This window comes from Periophthalmus magnuspinnatus, chromosome 13, assembly GCF_009829125.3.
Source record: "Periophthalmus magnuspinnatus isolate fPerMag1 chromosome 13, fPerMag1.2.pri, whole genome shotgun sequence".
Taxonomy (NCBI): domain Eukaryota; kingdom Metazoa; phylum Chordata; class Actinopteri; order Gobiiformes; family Gobiidae; genus Periophthalmus; species Periophthalmus magnuspinnatus.
Genome location: NC_047138.1, coordinates 392,930 through 417,421, shown reverse-complemented (window position 1 = coordinate 417,421; position 24,492 = coordinate 392,930). Strand labels below are relative to the sequence as shown.

General features: G+C 42.2%; 1 protein-coding gene and 1 long non-coding RNA gene across 2 annotated transcripts; one reads left to right on the top strand and one right to left on the bottom strand.

The window, feature by feature from the left end:
* Positions 1-482: 482 nt before the first annotated feature.
* On the bottom strand, positions 483-2,302 carry LOC117380738 (uncharacterized). Its single transcript, XR_004542177.2, has 4 exons — positions 2,233-2,302; positions 1,673-1,806; positions 1,133-1,591; positions 483-1,042 (listed from the first exon to the last, which is right to left on the bottom strand). It is a non-coding gene; the product is annotated as an uncharacterized LOC117380738 (long non-coding RNA).
* Positions 2,303-2,770: 468 nt separating this feature from the next.
* Positions 2,771-24,203, top strand: LOC117380506 (von Willebrand factor A domain-containing protein 5A-like). The gene is made up of 20 exons (XM_055226127.1): positions 2,771-2,899; positions 5,185-5,387; positions 5,837-6,059; positions 8,977-9,143; positions 9,854-9,968; positions 10,712-10,887; positions 11,004-11,092; positions 11,189-11,333; positions 11,685-11,764; positions 11,936-12,050; positions 13,432-13,590; positions 13,664-13,767; positions 14,806-15,020; positions 16,332-16,367; positions 17,463-17,495; positions 18,661-18,708; positions 18,771-18,961; positions 19,707-19,830; positions 21,399-21,568; positions 24,114-24,203. Exons 1-20 carry the CDS (start codon positions 2,854-2,856, stop codon positions 24,186-24,188), a joined length of 2,514 nt encoding a protein of 837 aa, XP_055082102.1. The 5' UTR covers positions 2,771-2,853; the 3' UTR covers positions 24,189-24,203.
* The last annotated feature ends 289 nt before the right edge of the window (positions 24,204-24,492 follow it).

The following is a 24,492-nucleotide window of genomic DNA, read 5'->3' as shown; positions in this document are numbered from 1 at the left end:
TAAAAAACAGGAAGTCATAAGATCCTCTTTGTTTTAAAGCTTTTTGGATGTTAATGTAAATCATTGTTAGAATGACCCTGTATATTTCCACGTGCAGCTTTGAAGTTTTCATTTGAATATTGTGTTTTGATCATAGAAAATGATTCAAATTTATGGAACAACACACAATGTTATTTATTTGACTCGTGAGTTCCTGCTGTTTTGAATCAAAGTGTGTATCAGGGATTAAGGTGACGCAAAAGGCAATTTGGAAATCAAAATGTTACTAAACTAAATCAATGCAATCCACTTTAACTGTAAATTTATGTTTAACCCAGTTCAGTGAGACAAATTTAAGGAGCCTGTTAAATCAGCCCCCCCCCCCCCCCCAAAAAAAAGTACAAAGTTATGCCCCTCCTCAGATTGTTCTCAATACAGTTTGTACAGCGCCCCCTGTTGGTCATTGCCACTAAGACAATAGTAGATTGCTTCAGCCAGCCCCATGACTTAACCTGTTTTCCTGCAGTTCAAATCAATTGACACATTTCTGTAGTGAATTATTTTACAGCGGGGCAAAAAAGTATTTATTCAGCCTCCAGTTGTGCGAGTTCTGCCTCTTAAAAAGACGAGAGAGGCCTGTTCATCATAGTTTCACTTCAACTATGAGAGACAGAATGGAATCCAGAAAATCTAAAATTGAAGGATTTTTCATGAATTTACTTGCAAATTTTGGTGTAAAATAAGTATTTGGTCAAAAGTTCAACTCAGTACTTTGTTATATTCCCTTTGATGCAGTGACAGGTCGTTTTCTGTCTCCAGAGGTTTTCACTGTTGCTGTAGTTTGGTCCATTCCTCCTGCAGATCTCCTCTAGAGCAGTGATGTTTTGGGACTGTCGCTGGACAACACGGACTTACTCAAGCCAACCAGGGCAGCAGCAACTGGCTCCCTTTCCTGAAAAAGTCTCTGCAACATGTTGTCAGAACTATTCCATCCTGTTTCCACTTCTTGGAGAAGTTTTAGAGTTGGCCAACCCATTTGGCTTTGAACCTGTGAAAGTCTCTCCTACAAGTGGAGCAAAAGTATTATTATTACTAATATTATGCACACATACACATGAATGTGATGGAGAGACAAAGATGAAAAAGAAACTACCTTTGCTGTAGTGCTGCTCTTAAAGTACCCAACGATCCTCCTGCCTTTGTGTCTTATTTCTGAGAGCGTATCATTCATAGAAAGTGCTTTTTTGACAGATTCAAAGTATGTGCCACACAGATGGCATGCTTAAGTCCCATCTCTTGTGCACACGCAGCCATATTGGCAGCTCCGTCTGTGACTGAGCAGGTGACCTTGTTACTGATGCCCCACTGTAGAAGATGTTTTTTACACAGCAGCCAAATTCAATGCAGTGTGATGGAAGTGTGTGACACCCAGAACAACAGAATTCAACTTAGTGTTTTCATCAACAAAATGGGCAGTGACGGCGAGGAATGCTTCAGTTTTTATGGAGGTCCACATGTCAGATGTTAAGCTCACAGCAGATGATGCACTCACAGTGGCTTTTGCCTTCTCCTTGTTTTCATTATATTTCTTATCCACCATAGCTTTCAGGGCCTAAAAAATGAAAAAAATGAGAGCAATAAGTACAATTAACAAGCAATCGAACAATTACTTGTAGTTGATTTAAATTCACACCTGGCGTGGGAGAACATAAGATGGGCTGCATGATTTTACACATTTTTGGAACCCACTCCCCTCTACAGTGGAGAACGGGAGGCAGTCTTCCACAGCCATAGCAATTAATGCTTCAGTGAGATCAGTCTTCTCTCCTGAAAAAGACTAAATAATTACTTGAAGAGAACAGCTTAACTACAAACAGTTCAAATGACCTTGTTACCTCATATGTGAAGTACAAAGTTATATATTGACTATATATATATATATTTCTTACTTTTCTCTGACAGTGACACAGTATATTGTGTATTGCACTCAAATACCAGAGCTTGAACCACCTGCCATGCTGTCCTGATGGCTCTAATGTGCCTCATTGCTGAGGTGTTTCCATTATACCCCAGCTCCCTCCAACACAAGAGACACTTCACCTGTGGCTACAAGCCCAAGCTCAAAACCTTTATAGTACGTGAGCAATGTGTCATTTTGCACACCTCTTGTGTGACTATACGAGTTAAGCAATAGTGATTTTCTACATTGTGAAATTAATAAGATTTTCTTAATATATTTCTTATAGGACAAACCTTATTGACAGTAATGAGGTCAAAGTACTCCCAAACCGGGGAGAACTTTCTTCTTTTTGGTGCTGGTTCCATCTTCAATTTGGAAAGACTTGCAAATGCAGTCAGACAACACAAAATGTTTGGGGGACTTCATTTGCTGAGGCTTTTATGCTTCAAATGACACACGGCATCCCCCAAACCAGCGAACCACTTCCTGAATCAGTCACGTGCCTCAGGACGGTTCAAGCGTCATCACTGACGTCACCAAATACTTATTTTACCAAGGAATTTACCAATTAATCCATTAAAAATCCTACCGTGCGATGTCCTGGATTCTTTCTCTCCATTCTGTGTCTCATAGTTGAAGTTAAACTATGATGAATTTTCTATAACGTCACTTTACGGAACGCGGCCCCGCCTCCTCTCTGACGTCAGCTGGTTTACAGTAAAAGGAGAGCCGCGGCTGCGCGCGCTCGTGTGCGTGTCACTTCCTCATACTCCTGGGTTGAACACTACAGGACAGTAGTTTTGTGCACCTGAGGTGGGACTGTGACAGGTTTGTGCTCCAGGGTCTATCCAAGGATCCATTCACAGCTCTGTGTGTCTGACAGTTTCCTCAACACAAAGTCAAATAAAACGAAAATGGCGATGCGCTGCTGTGGACTGATCACACCTGAGAAGCAAGCAGGTATGGGACAAACTAAAATAAAGTTCTAATTCTATTTCTTCTTTTTCTTTATCTTTTTCTTTTTTCTTCTTCTTCTTATTCTTATTCTTATTCTTATTCTTATTCTTATTCTTAGGCCTGTGCCTGGGACTACTTGATTTTTGCCGGAAAATGGCAAAAATCAATTAGTAAACATGCCCTGACATGCCAGTGATTGGTATCAAAGAAAAAATAACGAAAGACGACTCGCTAGCGCCCCCTCAAACTTTGATTTTCATGGGGCCAATGGGAGCCCGACACGGAAAAAGTCAACGTAAAAATCTAAAACTTACACAAAAAATAGAACATGTCAGAACATGACAAAAATGATATTATGGCCCCGCCCTAAAATGTACAGGAAGTCGGCCATATTGGATCAAACACGGGAATGACAAAAGTGCACACCCTCACATTCAGGACATTTTCTCGCACAGTTTTAATCACAAACACTTCAAATTTGGTCCAAACCCACTAAACCCATGTGTGATTAAAGATTATCAATTACATTTTGATTATGACTTTGGGTGTGGTCAGGGTGAATTTTCAACAAAATCGCAAATTTTTGAATATTTAAAAAAATATTTCTCTTTCACACTTTTTTTGTTGGGAAAAGCTAATGCAGCGTTTATGCACATTTGTGAACTGAACATAGTGATGTTCAACTCAATGTACTCTGTCACAAAATGGCTCTCTAGCGCCCTCTTCAAACTTAATTTTCAAAAATTCACAGCAGACAATCGATTTGTCGTGGACTTGTGAAAAAATTGACAGGGGCCTTGTGTGTGACGGGGCACAATGTGAGAAAGTCACATGACTGTAGCTGTTATTGCTCAGGACAAACATAATGGGTGAAAAAGCGTTTTTTGACTCCCTGAACATTAACGAAAAGTCAATTTTATTGGACCCCAAAAAAAATTGTGGAAAATTTAGTTTTTTGAAATTCATACTTAAAAATATTGAAAAATGACTCGGTAGCGCCCCCTAACAACCCCAATGGTTTCTCATAGACAATTAAAATTTGGCACATTTATCCTTCTTCACATGCTGATCAAAAAAGCCAATGAGAACATAGCTCTACATGCAAACATGTTACCGTGGAAACAGATGTGTCAGTGAAATACATGGGGTTCAGAGTACTGGACTTTGTTGTAGACTAAATAGAAGCTCTACACTAATCCAACTATGGCCTAAAATTTAAGTTTCACAGAAGACGGAGTAATCTAAAAGCACAATTGAAAATTATTAAAAATGACTCCGTGGCGCCCCCTTAAAAGGTCAAAATACATTACGCCAATGGAAAAATACGCCAAACCTTTTTAAACAGACAAAGATGAGTATGTAAACTTAGTATGAAAATAGCCCATGTCATGACAAGTAAAAAACTCTATTATGACCCCACCCTAAACCCAACAGGAAGTCGGACATTTTGGGCGGAACCCCAAAATTGGACCTTTCTTACTTTTTATATCTCCACCTTGGAATTTATTTCAAAATACTTGAATATTGGTCAAACTAAACAAGACCCATGTGCAATTAAATATTATGGTTTAGATTTTTAATTATTTCTAAAATGTGGGTGTGGCTAATCTGCAAATCAGTGTGAATTTTGAAAAGCATAAAACGTGTGTATTTCTCACAGATAATGTTGAATTGACACAGTCTGGTGCTGAACACTAGTATCAGGACAGTCTGGTGTTGAACACTAGTATCAGGACAGTCTGGTGTTGAACACTAGTATCAGGACACAGTCTGGTGCTGAACACTAGTATCAGGACAGTCTGGTGCTGAACACTAGTATCAGGACAGTCTGGTGCTGAACACTAGTATCAGGACAGTCTGGTGCTGAACACTAGTATCAGGACAGTCTGGTGCTGAACACTAGTATCAGGACACAGTCTGGTGCTGAACACTAGTATCAGGACACAGTCTGGTGCTGAACACTAGTATCAGGACAGTCTGGTGCTGAACACTAGTATCAGGACAGTCTGGTGCTGAACACTAGTATCAGGACAGTCTGGTGCTGAACACTAGTATCAGGACAGTCTGGTGCTGAACACTAGTATCAGGACACAGTCTGGTGCTGAACACTAGTATCAGGACACAGTCTGGTGCTGAACACTAGTATCAGGACAGTCTGGTGCTGAACACTAGTATCAGGACAGTCTGGTGCTGAACACTAGTATCAGGACACAGTCTGGTGCTGAACACTAGTATCAGGACACAGTCTGGTGCTGAACACTAGTATAAGGTGTGTTGTTTGGTGTCAGTGCCTCTGCAGAGCGTGGATGTTCAGGTGGAGGTGAAGGATCACGTCGCTACAGTGGTGTCGACGTTGCTCTACAAAAACCAAGAGGAGAAACCCATCGAGGCGGTGTTTGTTTTTCCCATGCCCAGTGAAGCAGCCGTCTGCCATTTCAGCGCCAAAGTCGGTGAGACTCTTATCGTTGCTGAGGTGAAAGAGAAGAAACAGGTAAGTCCAAAATAAATGGAGGCGTATGTGCTACACAGCACAACAACAACAAGAAAACAAGCATTCTGACCACTAATGTATCTGACCACTATGTGATGATGTGAACAGAAGTTACTGCTTCATTGTGACGTCTGAGAGAAACAACCACAAACTTTTAGCTCTTTATGATCAGAACAGAAATTTAATCATTGTTTCTTCCTTTGAACCAATGACAATTTAAAAAAATTTTTAACGTGATTATAGTTTTAAAGTTAGATTATAGTTATTGTTTTGGTTAAATTATTTTAATTAACTAGACTGTCAAAGCATAGTCAAGTGAAAATACTGCAGCAGGAGCCAATCATGTCCAGTCCAAGGAGCCAAACACTGTTTACTGACCTCTGCCTGTAATGTGCTGTAACTGCAGCATTGTCATTTTCAGTGCTCATTTTCAGTCCTACCTCTTCCAGGCTCGTGAGGAGTATGATGATGCGCTGAGCTCCGGTCAACAGGCCTTTCTACTGGAGGAGAGCGACCAGAGTCCAGATATATTCTCTATGAGTGTCGGCAGTCTGTCCCCGGGAGAGAGCGCCTCCATCAGGCTGGAGTATGTCACTGAGCTGGATGTGCAGGCTGATGAAGCCCTGAGGTTTTCTCTTCCTGCTGTCCTCAACCCTAGATACCAACCTGCAGGTCAGAACCCTTCATCTAAAGAACTTTACTGGTATTTTATACTAACCTGCAGGTCAGAACCCTTCATCTAAAGAACTTTACTGGTATTTTATACTAACCTGCAGGTCAGAACCCTTCATCTAAAGAACTTTACTGGTATTTTATACTAACCTGCAGGTCAGAACCCTTCATCTGAAGAACTTTACTGGTATTTTATACTAACCTGCAGGTCAGAACCCTTCATCTGAAGAACTTTACTGGTATTTTATACCAACCTGCAGGTCAGAACCCTTCATCTAAAGAACTTTACTGGTATTTTATACTAACCTGCAGGTCAGAACCCTTCATCTGAAGAACTTTACTGGTATTTTATACTAACCTGCAGGTCAGAACCCTTCATCTGAAGAACTTTACTGGTATTTTATACTAACCTGCAGGTCAGAACCCTTCATCTGAAGAACTTTACTGGTATTTTATACTAACCTGCAGGTCAGAACCCTTCATCTGAAGAACTTTACTGGTATTTTATACCAACCTGCAGGTCAGAACCCTTCATCTAAAGAACTTTACTGGTATTTTATACTAACCTGCAGGTCAGAACCCTTCATCTGATGAACTTTACTGGTATTTTAAGGAAACAGTTTATACGTTTGATTCAGACTCTTGGTGCATGGGCCAGTGAAAAGCTGCAGCACCTGAACTGACATTTGAAGGGTTGCAGTAAGCAAATCACAAATGCTTTAAGTATTTCAGCCCCTCCCTGAACTGCCACCTTAACGTGGTGGAGGGGTTTGAGTGCCCGAATGATCCTGAGAGCTATGTTGTCAGGGGCTTCATGCCCCTGGTAGAGTCACACATGGCAAACAGGTACAGGGGGACGTGTCTGACTAAGAGCAGTTCAGAAGCCCTTTATGTCGAGTGAACAATCAAGGCTAGTTACGTCGCCCGGACTGGCATTTCCGGGGCCCCACCCTGGAGCGAGGTCTGTGGTGGGTGCTCAACAGCGAGCACTTGGTGGCCGGGTCTTTCCCCATGGGGCCTGGCTGGGCTTAGCCCGAAGGAGCGACGTGGGGCCGTCCTCATGTGGACCCACCACCCGCGGGAGACACTGGTTCTGGGGACATGGAATGTCACCTCGCTGGGGGGAAGGAGCTGGAGCTTGTGCGATTGTGCTTGAGCATTACCAACTAGATATAGTCGTCCTCGCTTCCACGCACAGGTTGGGCTCTGGAACCCAACTCCTTGAGAGGTGCTGGACTCACAATTTCTCTGGCATTGCCCATTGGGAGCGGCAGTGAGCTGGTGCTCAGCTGCCTCATGTTGGAGTTCATCCCAGTTAGAGGGTCGCATCCCTGCGCCTTCGGGTCGGGGACAGGTCTCTCACTGTTGTGTCGGCCTATGGGCCAGACAGCAGTGTAGAGTACCCGGCCTTCTTGGAGTCCCTGGGAGGGGTACTAGACAGTGCATAGACTGGGGACTCCATTGTTCTCCTGGGGGACTTCATTGCCCATGTGGGTAATGACAGTGACACCTGGAGGGGCGTGATTGGGAAGAACAGCCTCCCTGAACTAAACCCGAGTGGTGTTTTGTTATTGGACTTCATAATGAACACCATGTTCGAGCACAAGGGTCAGTGCACACCCTAGGACACAGGAAGTAAGGGATGTCGTCAGGCTCAAGGAGTCCAATTAAGCCTTGTTGGCTTGTGGGACTCCTGAGGAATGATGAGTACCGGTGGGCCAAGTGTGCTGTCTCTGGATGTTGTGGGTCTGCCACGTCTCGCGGCGTCGCGTGGCGGTTGGGGACGGTACCTCTGGACTGGCAGACCGGGGTGGTTCTCCCTCTTTTTAAGAAGGGGGACCAGAGGGTGTGTTCCATTTACAGGGGAATCACACTCCTCAGCCTTCCCGGTAAGGTCTATTCCAGGGACTGGAGAGGAGGATCCGACCGATAGTCGAACCTCGGACCCAGGAGGAGCAGTGTGGTTTTCATCCCGGTCGTGGAACACTGGACCAGCTCTATACTCTCCATCGGGTCCTCTAGGCTCATGGGAGTTTGCTACAGTCCACATGTGATTTGTGGATTTGGAGAAGGCATTGGACTGTGTCCCTCGTGGTGTCCTTTGGGGGTGCTCTGGGAGTATGGGGTCCGGGGCACTTTGCTAAGGGCTGTCCGGTCCCTGTATGACCGGAGAAGGAGCTGTGTTCATTGCCGGCAGTAAGTCAGACCTGTTCCCGGTGCATGTTGGACTCCGCCAGGGCTGCCCTTTGTCACCACAATATAAATCTCAAAAGAGCAGCTCAACAGGGCCATCAGATCCAGTGTTTGGGCAGAAGATATCAGCCCTCAGAACAAAAGTGTCCCTCGTCTGTGTCCTCTATGTCCTCTGTGTCCTGCAGCCTGTCACAGCAGTGTAAAGGTGGAGTCAGGTGAACTCTCCTCCCTCTGACTCTGCTCTGTCGTTTTGGCTCCCCCCTCTGACTCTGCTCTGTCGTTTTGGCTCCTCCCTCTGACTCTGCTCTGTCGTTTTGGCTCCTCCCTCTGACTCTGCTCTGTCATTTTGGCTCCCCCCTCTGACTCTGCTCGGCCGTTTTGGCTCCTCCCTCTGACTCTGCTCTGTCGTTTTGGCTCCTCCCTCTGACTCTGCTCGGTCATTTTGGCTCCTCCCTCTGACTCTGCTCTGTCGTTTTGGCTCCTCCTTCTGACTCTGCTCGGTCTTTTCGGTGTTTGGTGTAGAAAATCAGTTGCATTTCAGAGCCAGCTGGTTCTTAGTTGGTCAAAATGTTAAGTTAAAAATTTAGACCTAAAACTTAAAAAAGTTTAAAAACTGTGTGTCAGCCAGTCAGCCACAAGAGCAGCCAACCACAACTAACCATGTTGTTGTAATTGTGGAAATAAAACCTGTGTTTATGTGTTTTTTTGTTTTTTGTTTTTTCAGGAACAGAAAGCAGCAGTGTCAACATCACATCAGTTCCATCTTCTCTGGTGCCCTATGATCTGACTTTCTTGACCCGAGTCGAGTCACAGCGACCGGTCTCCAAAATGGAGTCCAACTGCCCCATGGAGCCAGTGGAATACCTCAGCCAAGATCAAACGAAGGCATTGGTAAACGACGCTGATGTCATCCACCCCCTGCACAAAGTCAACAAAAATCTGAATAAAACCCTAGAATACTATAAAGACAAAATAATAAAGATGTGCAGTCGTTCAGGAGGGTCCAGCACTTTTTTAAATCTGTCAACTGGACATTCTTTTGCAACCAAATAATAATGAATGAAATGGAGCAGTTTTGAGTGACAGAACAAGAGCACGGAACATTATGACCAGGAGGTCATTATGTTTGAAACATGTTTGGAACTGAATGGAATAATAACTGAAATCTCAATTATAATTTGATTAATCACAATCCTACATATATATATATATATATATATATATATATATATATATATATATATATATATATATTCTACAACACCATTTAGTTTAAGTCTCTTTAGAAGTACAAACCTGAACACTATGAAGTGCGTTAGTCTAAATCTCTTTAGAAGTACAAACCTGAACACTATGAAGTGCGTTAGTCTAAGTCTCTTTAGAAGTACAAACCTGAACACTATGAAGTGCGTTAGTCTAAGTCTCTTTAGAAGTACAAACCTGAACACTATGAAGTGCGTTAGTCTAAGTCTCTTTAGAAGTACAAACCTGAACACTATGAAGTGCGTTAGTCTAAGTCTCTTTAGAAGTACAAACCTGAACACTATGAAGTGCGTTAGTCTAAGTCTCTTTACAAACTGGCTCATTCACTTTGTTCGTAGGTGAAACTTGCAGCAGGAAACAAGTTCGACCGAGACGTGGAGCTGCTCATTTATTACAAAGAAAGTCACCAACCCTCAGCTGTGGTGGAGAAAGGACAGACCTCAGCCAAACCTGGTGAACACACACACACACCCCTACACACACACCCCCACACAAACATACACACACACACACACACACACAAACATACACACACACACCAACATACATTGTGTACATTATAGAACAGCTTTCATATGGGTCACTGCTGATCTTTCAAACAGACAAAGTTTATAACATTTATTACACGTCTGTATGCATGGGCATGTAGGCACTAATCTGTCCGTTCAGTTATTCACATTTTTATAGACTTTTTTTTGTAAGTTAGTTTAAATTATTGTCTTCTTTAGAACAAGCCTTTTACTTTTGAATTCAGTGTTTGTTTTCCTTTGTTCTTTTGTTTTGTAATACGCCTCATCTGCTCTAATAATGAATTTAAGAGGAAAGCAGTTTTTAAGTTTGTGCGTTCAGTCCTTGCAATTTGAGTGACGAGTGTGGCAGACATAAGAGTAACAGCTGCCTGTTGTTTTCAGGCTCTATGAGTGACGAGTGTGGCAGACATAAGAGTAACAGCTGCCTGTTGTTTTCAGGCTCTATGAGTGACAAGTGTGGCAGACATAAGAGTAACAGCTGCCTGTTGTTTTCAGGCTCTATGAGTGACGAGTGTGGCAGACATAAGAGTAACAGCTGCCTGTTGTTTTCAGGCTCTATGAGTGACGAGTGTGGCAGACATAAGAGTAACAGCTGCCTGTTGTTTTCAGGCTCTCTGAGTGACGAGTGTGGCAGACATAAGTGTAACAGCTGCCTGTTGTTTTCAGGCTCTCTGATGGGAGACCCAGCCCTGATGCTGAGTCTTTACCCGGACTTTCCAAAAGACATTATGTCGTCTGTGTCTTCCTCTGGAGAGTTTGTGTTTCTACTGGATCGATCTGGAAGTATGGCCTGTTCCATGGGCCACAGCAGAGACTCAGGGACTCGGATCACTAGTGCACGGGTATGGAGTGCATAGATAGACTTTATAAATGAGTACAGTACATACATACTCTGTATAAATGAGTACAAATGAACTGTTTTAGTTTGAGTTTTTCTCTCATTATTTTATGTTCTCAGGACACTCTGCTGCTGCTGCTCAAGAGTTTACCCATGGGCTGCTACTTTAACATCTACAGTTTTGGATCCACGTTTGAACAAATCTTTCAGTAATTATTTTTCTTTAAATCACAATGTTACAATATCTGCCCAAATCCCTGAGACACACACACCTAAACATGCTTTGGCTGTGCCTTTTTTTGCAGGAAGAGTGTGGAGTACGACCAAAAGACGATGGAAGAGGCTTTGAAAAAGGTGGAGATGATGGAGGCTAACCTGGGAGGAACAGAGATCCTGTCTCCTCTAAAACACATTTACAGCCAGGACTGCATCCCCAACCAGCCCAGACAGGTACAGATTATCCCAGTTTGGTCCTGGTTTAGTCCTGGTTTAGTCCTGGTCTGGTCCCAGTTTAGTCTTGGTTAATATCAGGTTTATTTAGAATTGGGTGATATGTAAAAAAAAAATTTTTTTAAAATCATGTTTTGTTTCCCATATTGATCGTTGGCCTGATCATCGAGATCGACCAACGTTAACGTCGTGATTTATCGGTTTTGGAACAGTCCTGAGTTTAGTCCCAGTTTCTGTTTTAAGTGTGAACACACATTTCTGGGCCACATAATACAAAGTTTAAAGGGCCTGTACCCGACTTATTTATGATAAATTTACTGCATGAAATGTAAAAGTTTCTGTGCTCTGCAGCTGTTTGTCTTCACTGATGGAGAAGTAGGAAACACCAAAGACGTCCTAAAGCTGGTCAAGTCTAACGCCGCCTCTCACAGGTAAAACACAGAACTGAACCAGAGTCCGGTTTATTCCACGAGTCAAACCTCTGTGTGTAAAACAGAACTGAACCAGAGTCCGGTTTATTCCACGAGTCAAACCTCTGTGTGTAAAACAGAACTGAACCAGAGTCCGGTTTATTCCACGAGTCAAACCTTTTTGTGTCTCAGGTGTTTTTCTTTTGGCATCGGTGAAGGAGCCAGTTCTGCTCTTATCAAAGGTTTGGCTGAAGAAGGACGAGGACACGCCCAGTTCATCATCGGAAATGACAGGATGCAACCAAAAGTAACACAATTATCATCACACACATCACAATCACACACATCACACACATCACAATCACACACATCACCATCACACACATCACAATCACACACACCACAATCACACACATCACAATCACACACATCACAATCACACACATCACAATCACACACATCACCGTCACACACACCACAATCACACACACCACAATCACACACATCACAATCACACACATCACAATTACACACACCACAATCACACACATCACAATTACACACATCACCATCACACACACATCACAATCGCACTCATACACATCACCATCACACACACCACAGTCACACACATCACAATCACACACATCACAGTCACACACATCAATCACACACATCACAGTCACACACATCACAGTCACACACATCACCATCACACACATCACAATCACACACATCACAGTCACACACATCAATCACACACATCACAGTCACACACATCACAGTCACACACATCAATCACACACATCACAGTCACACACATCACCATCACACACACCACAGTCACACACATCACAATCACACACATCACAATCACACACATCAATCACACACATCACAGTTACACACATCACCATCACACACATCACAGTCACACACATCACCATCACACACATCACAATCACACACACCACAATCACACACATCACAATCACACTCATACACATCACAATCACACACATCACAGTCACACACATCACCATCACACACACCACAGTCACACACATCACAATCACACACATCACAGTCACACACATCACCGTCACACACATCACAGTCACACACATCACAATCACACACATCACAGTCACACACATCACCATCACACACATGACAATCACACACATCACCATCACACTCATACACATCACAATCACACTCATACACATCACAATCACACACATCACAGTCACACACATCACCATCACACACATCAGTCACACACATCACAATCACACACATCACAGTCACACACATCACAATCACACACATCACAGTCACACACATCACAGTCACACACATCACCATCACACACATCACAGTCACACTCATAAGTGGAAGACTAATACAGAATTGTTATTATTATTATTATTATTATTATTAATTCAGTTCATTCAATCAGTTCAGTTTATTTTTGTAAAGCCCAAAATCACAGCAGCAGCTTTGGGCTGAACTCGAGAATTAATTTAATCAACAGAAAGTTAGAAAATCAACAATGAAACAGAAACAAAGTGTCCCAGATGCGGTCGGGGTCAGGGGTCAGGGTCAGTGGTCGGGGTCAGGGGTCAGCGGTCAGAGGGGAGCGGGGCAGAGATCAGATACATGTATGATCTCCGTGTTCTTTCCAGGTGATCCAGTCTTTGCGCTTCGCCATGCAGCCGGCGGTCGTCGACATCGCCGTAAAATGGGACCTGCCCAGAGGGATGTCTGCGTCTGTGCTGTCCCCGCCTCTCACGTCCATTTTCCAGGGACAGCGGTCACTGCTGTACGCCCAGCTCACTGGACAGGTGCTCACTGTGGGCTGTAGGGGGCAGCGCATTTCTATTTAGAGCAATGGCAAAAAGCTGCGGTGTGTTTCAGAGCAAAGAGGAAGCAGACGGCTGTGTGACGATCAAGTACAGCCTGGCAGGACGTCCCACCGAGAACAAGCTGAACTTCAGCCTCAAACCAGCGGAGGACACGGGGTGAGTCTGAGGACACACTGTGTGTCCAAACCAGAGGAGGACACGCCGTGTGTCCAAACCAGAGGAGGACACGCCGTGTGTCCAAGCCAGAGGAGGACACGCCGTGTGTCCAAACCAGAGGAGGACACGCCGTGTGTCCAAACCAGAGGAGGACACGCCGTGTGTCCAAACCAGAGGAGGACACGCCGTGTGTCCAAACCAGAGGAGGACACGCCGTGTGTCCAAGCCAGAGGAGGACACGCCGTGTGTCCAAGCCAGAGGAGGACACGCCGTGTGTCCAAGCCAGAGGAGGACACGCCGTGTGTCCAAGCCAGAGGAGGACACGCCGTGTGTCCAAGCCAGAGGAGGACACGCCGTGTGTCCAAGCCAGAGGAGGACACGCACACTGTGTGTATATTTATGGAGAATTATCATGTGGAGCATGGGTGACGTAGGCTTGTGGGCGGAGCATGTGTGACGTAGGCTTGTGGGCGGAGCATGTGTGACGTAGGCTTGTGGGCGGAGCATGTGTGACGTAGGCATGTGGGCGGAGCATGTGTGACGTAGGCTTGTGGGCGGAGCATGGGTGACGTAGGCTTGCGGGCGGAGCATGGGTGACGTAGGCTTGTGGGCGGAGCATGGGTGGGTCACCTTAAGGAGTGTTTGAATAGATCCTGAAAAAAAGAAAAAAAACCTCTTTAAACATTATTTGAGGTTCTAAATCCACTCTGCACATTGTGTAGTACAAAAACGTGTTTAATTTCATCCAAACGCTACTTGTTTGTGTTCATGAAATAATTGTACCTCAGTTTAGAATTGGAGAAATACTTTTTTAATTTGGAAAACTGGACTTATATTAATTACATAAACAACTCAATAAATGTTAAACAACTCAACCCAAAAAGGGCAAAATCCTCCAGCCAGGCAGACCTGATCTGGAGGGGCCCAGCTGCTCCGGACAGGCCGCCGCATCGGCACGAAGCACCGGTCAGAGCCGCTGCGGTAAGTCTGCCCTTAACCTCAGTGTGTTTAATGCAGCGATCTCCTGTTTGTGCGCAGACTCACCGTGCACAGGCTGGCGGCGCGCTCGCTCATTCGATCTCTGGAGCAAGAGGCCACTACAGGGCAGGAACACGACGCCGTGAAGAAGAAAATCATTGATCTGAGCGTCCAATCAGGAGTCAGCAGCTCCATGACCGCGTTCATCGCTGTGAACAAAACCAGCGGAGAAGCCGTTCAAGGCCCTCTGCTGAGAAGAAACGTCCCAACGCCGAGTAAGTCCCAAAACTAAAGCACTTTTCTAAAAAAAACACAACACATGAACATGAGCATCATGACATTTATCGCACAACATTTACTCACAACTGTAAAAATGCACACGGACTCAAGTCGTCTCTGCTTTGCATTTAAAAAAGACCAGTAAAATGACACAGTGACCAGTGAAATGACCAGTAAAATGACACAGTGACCAGTGAAATGACCAGTAAAATGACACAGTGACCAGTGAAAAGACCAGTAAAATGACACAGTGACCAGTGAAATGACCAGTAAAATGACACAGTGACCATTAAATCCCGGGATAAGACAGGCTGCAGTAGGAGTAACTAGCTGGGGGAAGTATGGCAACCTGAGCACTATCCTCTGCTTTGTCCTATTTTCTCATCAGCAATGCTATTCACATGTTGTCCCCTGTCCCACTCCCCCTGTGGAGTGTATCTCTGTCAGATGCCCCTTGTTTTGTCTGATTTCCTGTTGTTTGATTTTTCCTGTTTGTTTTTGTGTGTTGTTTTGTTTTTGTGTGTTGTTTGTTTTTGTGTGGTGTTGTGTTTTTGTGTGTTGTTTTGTTTTTGTGTGTTGTGTGTTTTTGTGTGTTGTTTTGTTTTTGTGTGTTGTTGTGTTTTTGTGTGTTGTTTGTTTTTGTGTGTTGTGTGTTTTTGTGTGTTTGGTTGATCCCCGGGTCGCCCAGGCCTTTCTGTGTGGAGTTTTTCATGTTTCTCCTCGTGTCTGGATGGGTTTCCTCCGGGTACTCCGGTTTCCCCCATCAACCAAAACATGAACGCCCTTCCAGACAACTGTTGTTGAGATTTTGGGCGTTACAAAAATAAATGAATTTAATTGAATTGACCAGTAAATTGCAACAGTGACCACAATCTCTACATTTGAATGTATTTTATTTTTGTTGACCTGTATTTAATCTTGTTTTTGTCTCCGACAGCGAAGTGCGCAATAAAGGCACCTCTAAAGTCTGGTAAGTTAAACACGTGTGTGTAGTAAGTTAAACACGTGTGTGTAGTAAGTTAAACACGTGTGTGTAGTAAGTTAAACACGTGTGTGTAATAAGTTAAACATGTGTGTGTAATAAGGTAAACACGTGTATGTAATAAGTTAAACACGTGTGTGTAATAAGTTAAACACGTGTGTGTAATAAGTTAAACACGTGTGTGTAATAAGTTAAACACGTGTGTGTAATAAGTTAAACACGTGTGTGAAATGACCAGTAAAATGCAGCAGTGACCACAATCTCTACATTTGAAAGCATTTTATTTTTGTTGACCTGTATTTAATCTTGTTTTTGTCTCCGACAGTGATGTGCAGAATGATGGCACCTCGAAGCCTTAAAAGTAAGTTAAACACGTATGTGCAATAAGTTAAACACGCGTGTGTGTAATAAGTTAAACACGCGTGTGTGTAATAAGTTAAACACGTGTGTGTAATAAGTTAAACACATGTGTGTAATAAGTTAAACACGTGTGTAATAAGTTAAACACGTGTGTGTAATAAGTTAAACACTTGTGTGTAATAAGTTAAACACGTGTGTGTAATAAGTTAAACACGTGTGTGTAATAAGTTAAACACGTGTGTAGTAAGTTAAACACACATGTGTAATAAGTTAAACACACGTGTGTAATAAGTTAAACACACATGTGTAATAAGTTAAACACACATGTGTAATAAGTTAAACACACGTGTGTGTAATAAGTTAAACACACGTGTGTGTAATAAGTTAAACACACGTGTGTGTAATAAGTTAAACACACGTGTGTGTAATAAGTTAAACACGTGTGTGTAATAAGTTAAACACGTGTGTAATAAGTTAAACACACGTGTGTAATAAGTTAAACACGTGTGTGCAATAAGTTAAACACGTGTGTGTAATAAGTTAAACACGTGTGTAGTAAGTTAAACACACATGTGTAATAAGTTAAAAACACGTGTGTAATAAGTTAAACACACGTGTGTGTAATAAGTTAAACACACGTGTGTAATAAGTTAAACACACGTGTGTAATAAGTTAAACACACGTGTGTAATAAGTTAAACACACGTGTGTGTAATAAGTTAAACACACGTGTGTGTAATAAGTTAAACACGTGTGTGTAATAAGTTAAACACGTGTGTGTAATAAGTTAAACACGTGTGTGTAATAAGTTAAACACGTGTGTGTAATAAGTTAAACACGTGTGTAATAAGTTAAACACGTGTGTGCAATAAGTTAAACACACGTGTGTAATAAGTTAAACACGTGTGTGCAATAAGTTAAACACGTGTGTGTAATAAGTTAAACACATGTGTGTAATAAGTTAAACACGTGTGTGTAATAAGTTAAACACACGTGTCTGAAATGACCAGTAAAATGCAACAGTGACCACAATCTCTACATTTGAATGTATTTTATTTTTGTTGACCTGTATTTAATCTTGTTTTTGTCTCCGACAGAGACGTGCGCAATAAATGCACCTCTAATGTCTGGTAAGTTAAACACATGTGTGTAGTAAGTTAAACACGTGTGTGTAATAAGTTAAACACGTGTGTGTAATAAGTTAAACACGTGTGTGTAATAAGTTAAACACGTGTGTGAAATAAGTTAAACATGTGTGTGTAATAAGTTAAACACGTGTGTGTAGTAAGTTAAACACGTGTGTGTAATAAGTTAAACACGTGTGTGTAATAAGTTAAACACGTGTGTGAAATAAGTTAAACATGTGTGTGTAATAAGTTAAACATGTGTGTGTAATAAGTTAAACACGTGTGTGAAATAAGTTAAACATGTGTGTGTAATAAGTTAAACACATGTGTGTAATAAGTTAAACACGTGTGTGTAATAAGTTAAACATGTGTGTGTAATAAGTTAAACACATGTGTGTAATAGGTTAAACACGTGTGTGAAATGACCAGTAAAATGCAACAGTGACCACAATCTCTACATTTGAATGTATTTTATTTTTGTTGACCTGTATTTAATCTTGTTTTTGTCTCCGACAGCGAAGTGCGCAATAAAGGCACCTCTAAAGTCTGGTAAGTTAAACACGCGTGTGTAGTAAGTTAAACACGCGTGTGTAGTAAGTTAAACACGCGTGTGTAGTAAGTTAAACACGCGTGTGTAGTAAGTTAAACACGCGTGTGTAGTAAGTTAAACACGCGTGTGTAGTAAGTTAAACACGCGTGTGTAGTAAGTTAAACACACGTGTCTGAAATGACCAGTAAAATGCAGCAGTGACCACAATCTCTACATTTGAATTTTTTTTTTTTTTGTTGACCTGTATTTAATCTTGTTTTTGTCTCTGACAGCGAGGTGTGCACCTGCAATGTCTGGTAAGTTAAACGCGTGTGTGTAATAAGTTAAACGCGTGTGTGTAATAAGTTAAACACACGTGTGTGTAATAAGTTAAACACACGTGTGTGTAATAAGTTAAACACGTGTGTGTAATAAGTTAAACGCGTGTGTGTAATAAGTTAAACACACGTGTGTGTAATAAGTTAAACACATGTGTAATAAGTTAAACACACGTGTGTGTAATAAGTTAAACTCCCAATATAGAAAGTATATAGAAACTTATTTTATAAAATACTTTGCATATTTATTTATTTATTTTTTATTCTTTATTATACTAATGTCTTTATTTCATTATTTTAGACATGGCTGTCGATCTCGACTCGATGGGGCCACAGAGTTTAAGTCACAGTAAGATTGAAATAATAAGTATAATTGTGGCTTCTATCAACTTGGTTCTAGTTTTAGTCCAGTTTCAGACTTGTTCGACATGGACATGGAAAGGTTTAAGGCCGTCCTGCCTCCTGAGCCCAAAGTGCACCGGGATCCTCTGCTGCAGGTGGTGTCTCTGCAGAAGGCGTCCGGCTGCTGGGAGTTAGACCCAGCTCTGGCCCAAGCCCTGAGCAAGACCAGCCAGGACCTGGAGAGCAGACTGCCTGGGGCGGTGAGTGGAGACGTCAGGATTATTAGGCTAATCCATAAACGTGATTATACAAATCCTAATCGAGATGATTTTAGAAGCAACATTAAGTCATTTTCCTTGATCTAAGATCGCTCAGTGAGTGTGTTTTGTTAATCTGGCTCTTTGTGTTAACTCAACTTTACTTTATCACTCAGAAAGTTTGATTTCATAAACCAGGTCACACACTGCGACATGTAAAATAACAGAAATGCAGTGATGCAGGCAGGTTTTGGTGTTGGAAACAGGAAAATCATAGAATAATTATTAATGAAACTTGTGATTATTTGTATACCATAATTAATAAATATTTTACTTAAAAATATAGGTAACACTTCATCATAACTACACTTTTTATAGTCTAAATGAAGCATGGACACAATGATCACAGTGAACAAACTACTTAATTAATATCCTGACTCAAACTTAATTAAGTACTTTCTAAGCCTGAATCATTCTTAATAAACTATTTGTTAGTTAATTACGTCTTTGTTTATGGTTAAATATGGATAATTAAGGTGTAGCTATTCTAAAATGTTATTATAAATATAATTGGTCAGCTTGTTGGCGCTCTTTCCCACTCAGATGAACTTCTAATTGAAGCCCTTTTTGAACAGTTTGAAAACACTTTGAATTTGTGTAGAACGATGAGCAAAAAGATCCTCATTGGTTCCAGTGTGGCCTTATGCACAAAAATATACTTCTTTCTTTGCTTTGTGTTGGTTTTTAGGCAAAGAGAGAGGTGTGGGCCACCGTTTTGGCTCTGGTGTGGCTTCACGGTGTGAGAGCTGATGCTCAGGACGAGTGGGAGCTGCTGGTCATCAAAGCTGTGGCGTGGCTGCGCTCACAAAAAGGTAAGTCCTCACTTAAACAGTCTGATGTTCACTAACGGTGGAGGAGACAGAATGGGACTTGCATATTTTTAATATCCATGGGGTTCAGACTGATGAAAAATATGCTCCGTCGCCATAGCAATTAGCAATGTAAAATAAAATGCTCTATCTTTTAAATGGTGAAATATTCAAAAATGTATATATTTAAACAACATAATAATAATTTGATCAAGTTGAATAGATGGGGGAAAGCCAGGTTAAAACAAACAGCAGAGGGCAGACCTGCTCCAGGTCAGAGGTCAGAGGTCAGAGGGTGCACCTGCTTGACCAGCTGCCTCCTCAGGGTCAGACAACAGCTGAGCAACTGGCAAACGTGTTTTCTGACCTGTTTTGTTGGTTTTCTCTTCTTTATGATTTAACTCAAATTATCTGTGTGATTTTAGTTAAAAAGTTGATGTGGTGACAGCGTTAATCGAGTGTGTGCTTCATCACTGTGACACTTCCTCTGTGAACAAGTAGATGTGAAGGTTCTGTTGGTCAGTCACTGGTGTGGACTGAATCCTGGTTAGAAAACCAAGCACAAAGCCAGTCAAACTGCAACGACAGCACAATTAGATTTTATTTCCAAAATAGTGCAGCCTTCCTGTAAATTAATAATAAAGTATTTCATGTATAAAGTTTTGATCATTGTCGTTTTGTGTGTTTTTCTCTAGCTCTGGGTCTGCCTGAGTGTGTGGACGCTGCCAACGCTCTGCTGGGCTGCACCGTCCACAAAGACACTCTGGGACTGTAGATCTACTGTATGTGGGTTTATTATTTGGGGCGACAGTGGCTCAGTGGTTAGAGTGTTTGTCCCAACCCGAAGGTCAGAGGATCGAGTCCCGCTCGGACCAAGTTCTGTCGTTGTGTCCTTAGGCAAGACACTTCACCCACATTGCCTCTTGGTGATGTCATCAGGAGACGTGGAATCAGCTTCCACAGATGTGCAGATGATACACAGCTTTACATCTCCATGTCTCCTGATGACACCAGCCCAGTGGATGCTCTTTTTAACTGTATTTTAGACATCACATCCTGGATGGCACAAAACTTCCTCCAGCTTAACCAGGACAAAACTGAGGTTTTAATCATCGGTCCTGAGGCCCAGAGAGAGAAACTTTTACCCAAATTACAGTCAGTCTTTTAGTCCATCATCACAAGTAAGAAACCTGGGCCTTATTTTTGACTCTGAGCTGACTTTTATTCCACACATTAAAAACATCACAAAAATTGTTTTTTACCATTTGAAAAACATATCCAGAGTCCGTCCCATTCTCTCTCGGGCCAACACAGAGACGCTGATGCTTTTATCACCAGTCGTATAGATTACTGTAATGCCCTGCTCTCTGCTCTTCCCAAAAAGGCGATTTCAGGTCTACAATTATTACAAAATTCAGCAGCACGTGTCCTGACTAAGACCAGGGGGCGGGGCCACATTACACCGGTTTTAGAATCCCTGCATTGGCTCCCTGTGTGTTTCAGGATCGATTTTAAAGTTCTTTTACTGGTTTTTAAATGTCTTAATGGTCTTGGGCCTTCTTATCTTACAGAACTGCTTTTATCCTATGAACCCTCGCGGCCCCTGCGCTCCTCCGGCAGCAGGCTCCTAGTCATCCCCAAAGTCAGGACACACATGCATGGAGAGGCCTCTTTCCAGTTTTATGGCCCCCGTCGATGGAACAGCCTGCCGGAGGACCTCAGGGCCGCAGAGAACATTCAGGTTCCATCTTTTTAGCACAGCTTTTGACTAGTAGTTATCACTTTAGTTTACTTCTCTATTTATTTAGTCTTATTTAGGCTGGCTACTGTGTTTATGTTGATATCCATGTTTTACTTATGTTTTATTTACTTGTTTAGTTTTAACTTATTTTATTTCTTTTAATAATTTTAGATTTGCCAGTGTTTCCTCTGAGGAGCCCTCTGCACCGGGAGCTGTGGTTGGCCCTGGCTGGTTGGCCCTGGCTGGTGGGCCCCGGCTGGTGGGCCCCGGCTCGTGGGCCCTGGCTGGTGGGCCCCGGCTCGTGGGCCCTGGAGGTTTGGTCTTGACCTCATCTCTTCTCTGGGCCCTGGTGTCCTGTGGCTGTGGGTGACCCTGCTCCTGGTGCAGATGGTTCCTCTGGTGGTTCTCTCTCTCTCATCTGGTTCATCTTTATCCAGCCTATTGCATTAAACATATTTTAAATGAAACCAAAGGTATTTTAACATGTGTTGGAGCAGGGGGTGAGAGTGTGCGTTGGGGCGGGGGGGTGCGTTGGGGCGGGGGGTGGGAGTGTGCGTTTAGTGTGCGTTGGGGCGGAGGGTTGTCTGGTTGTGTTTATTGATATGTTGGGGTTGGGTTGTTTGGCTGTGGGGTGGTTGGGTGGGTTTGGTGGTTGGGACTGTTTTTAATCCACTGTAAAGCACTTTGTGTTACATTTTCTGTATGAAAAGCATTTTATAAATAAACTTTGTTGTTGTTATATAAAGGAAAATGCAAAGTGGACGTGTTCAGCAAATGTGACTTTCTCCACTCTTTCTAAGAAAGAGGGGAAGAAAAAAAGAGAGAAAGAAAGTAAGTCTTTCTCTTGTTCTTTCTTTTTCTCTTTCGTTCTTTTTGTTTCTTTCTTTCTCTTTCTATCTTTTTCTTTCTTTCCGTCTTTCTTTCTTTATTTCTTTTTTATTTCTTTCTCTCTTTTTTTCTAATCCAGGTCTAAACCAGTGTGACGCTCACAGTGTGTGGCCACATAGTTTTTATTTAATGTAATTGTGTAAATGAGTATTAATGGTGGTTTTATTTTGAGAAATGGACAGTTGTAATTCTGATTTCCACCACTTGATGGCAGCACAGCGGTTTGTGAGAGCTCGGGCTTCTACTTCCTGTTAGCGGCAGAAGCAGCGAGTCAAGACAACACGACATTAATGTGTCTCACTTTGTTTATTTCAGGTCGGTACAGTTTCACCAAGCACGAACATTGACTCATATGAAGTCCTAATGATATAACTTTTGTTGTAAGATTTGCTAATCTAAGCTGGACGTTTACTATTTGATGTATTTTATTTAGATGTGATTAGCTCTTTATGCTAACCCCGCGCTAGCGCTTAGCCTAGACCTTGATATTTCTCCGTTGGCTTCACGTGCTTCATGTAAAATTGTCCTCTCACATTTTGATTGTTTATAAGATAATGTTAATTACAGTTACACGTTGTATATTATTGTAGGTGCAGTTGTCAAGGGTTTAATATAAAAAAGATACTAAAATATAAAGGTGATGTCATGACATTCTGCTGATTTAAGTTTTGTTATGACATAATTGTGAATTGGAAACTAAGGAAATTAACACTAAACATTTAAGCAATGTATTTACACATGTAAATGTAATTTGAAATTACAATGTGCTTATGTAAAAATAAAGTTAGTGGCAGAAGCAGCGAGACAAGACAACACGAAATGAATGTGTCTCACTTTGTTTATTTCAGTAACCAACTCTCCCCGACAAAGAATATTTTAAACTAGCGATGGTTTTACCAGCCCAAGACCTGCTACACCAGGACTAAACCAGAACTAAACCAGGACTAAACCAGAACTAAACCAGGACTGAACCAGGACTAAACCAGAACTAAACCAGAACTAAACCAGGACTAAACCAGGACTGAACCAGAACTAAACCAGGACTGAACCAGGACTAAACCAGAACTAAACCAGAACTAAACCAGGACTAAACCAGGACTAAACCAGGACTGAACCAGAACTAAACCAGGACTAAACCAGGACTGAACCAGGACTAAACCAGAACTAAACCAGAACTAAACCAGGACTAAACCAGGACTAAACCAGAACTAAACCAGAACTAAACCAGGACTAAACCAGGACTAAACCAGAACTAAACCAGGACTAAACCAGGACTGAACCAGGACTAAAGTGGGACTGAACCAGGACTGAACATGGACTAAACGGGGACTAAACCAGGACTAAACCTGTTGAATCAGTGTTTGAGTTTTGTTCAGTTTAAACCTGAACATTCTTCCTGAAGATGTGACTCAGACCTCGACTTTGACGATGTTTAAATCCAGACTCAAACGGTTCTGTTTATCTGCTGTGACTGAAAGGGTTTTTATTCTGCCTCTTCTCTTTGAATGTTCCTTTTATGATGATTATTTATGTTTTGATTTGTTGTGTTGTGATTTTAATGTCTGTCTTATTCTGTAAAGCTCTTTGAATGACCTTGTGCATGAACTGTGCTGTACAAATACGTCCTTAACCTGTTACTTCTCTTATAATGTCCCAGGTGCATCTGTGGCCTCCTGAAGAAGAAGCTTCAGATCCTGGTCACTCACCAGCTCCACTATCTGAAGGCAGCTGATCAGATCGTCGTCCTTAAAGAGGTTTGATATATAACTGTTACTACACTCTCTACTGTTTTGTGTTTACTGAGCCTGAACAGATGAAACTAAACTCAAACAAACACCTGCTCTGTCGCTTAAGTGTTTTAAAGCTCCTGTATCACACAAAACTGACTCCTGTAGCTTTAAGTCGTGTTATAATGTCATTACTGCGTCAAAAACAGACCTGGAGTTGTGTTTTGTTTCATTCGCACATGTTTGAGTCACACTTTATTATTAGTCTGTCACATCTCCAAAGCTCAAAACGCTCTGCTCCACCTTGTG

What these genes read in the sequence shown, in the direction of transcription:
- LOC117380506 (XM_055226127.1), top strand. Translation starts at nt 2,854, where the DNA reads ATGGCGATGCGCTGCTGTGGACTGATCACACCTGAGAAGCAAGCAG. An exon ending in AAACCAGCGGAGGACACGGG is followed by an intron (nt 13,768 to 14,805) that starts GTGAGTCTGAGG and finishes GTTTGTGCGCAG; the next exon opens with ACTCACCGTGCACAGGCTGG. An exon ending in GTGGCTGCGCTCACAAAAAG is followed by an intron (nt 19,831 to 21,398) that starts GTAAGTCCTCAC and finishes CTTATCTTACAG; the next exon opens with AACTGCTTTTATCCTATGAA.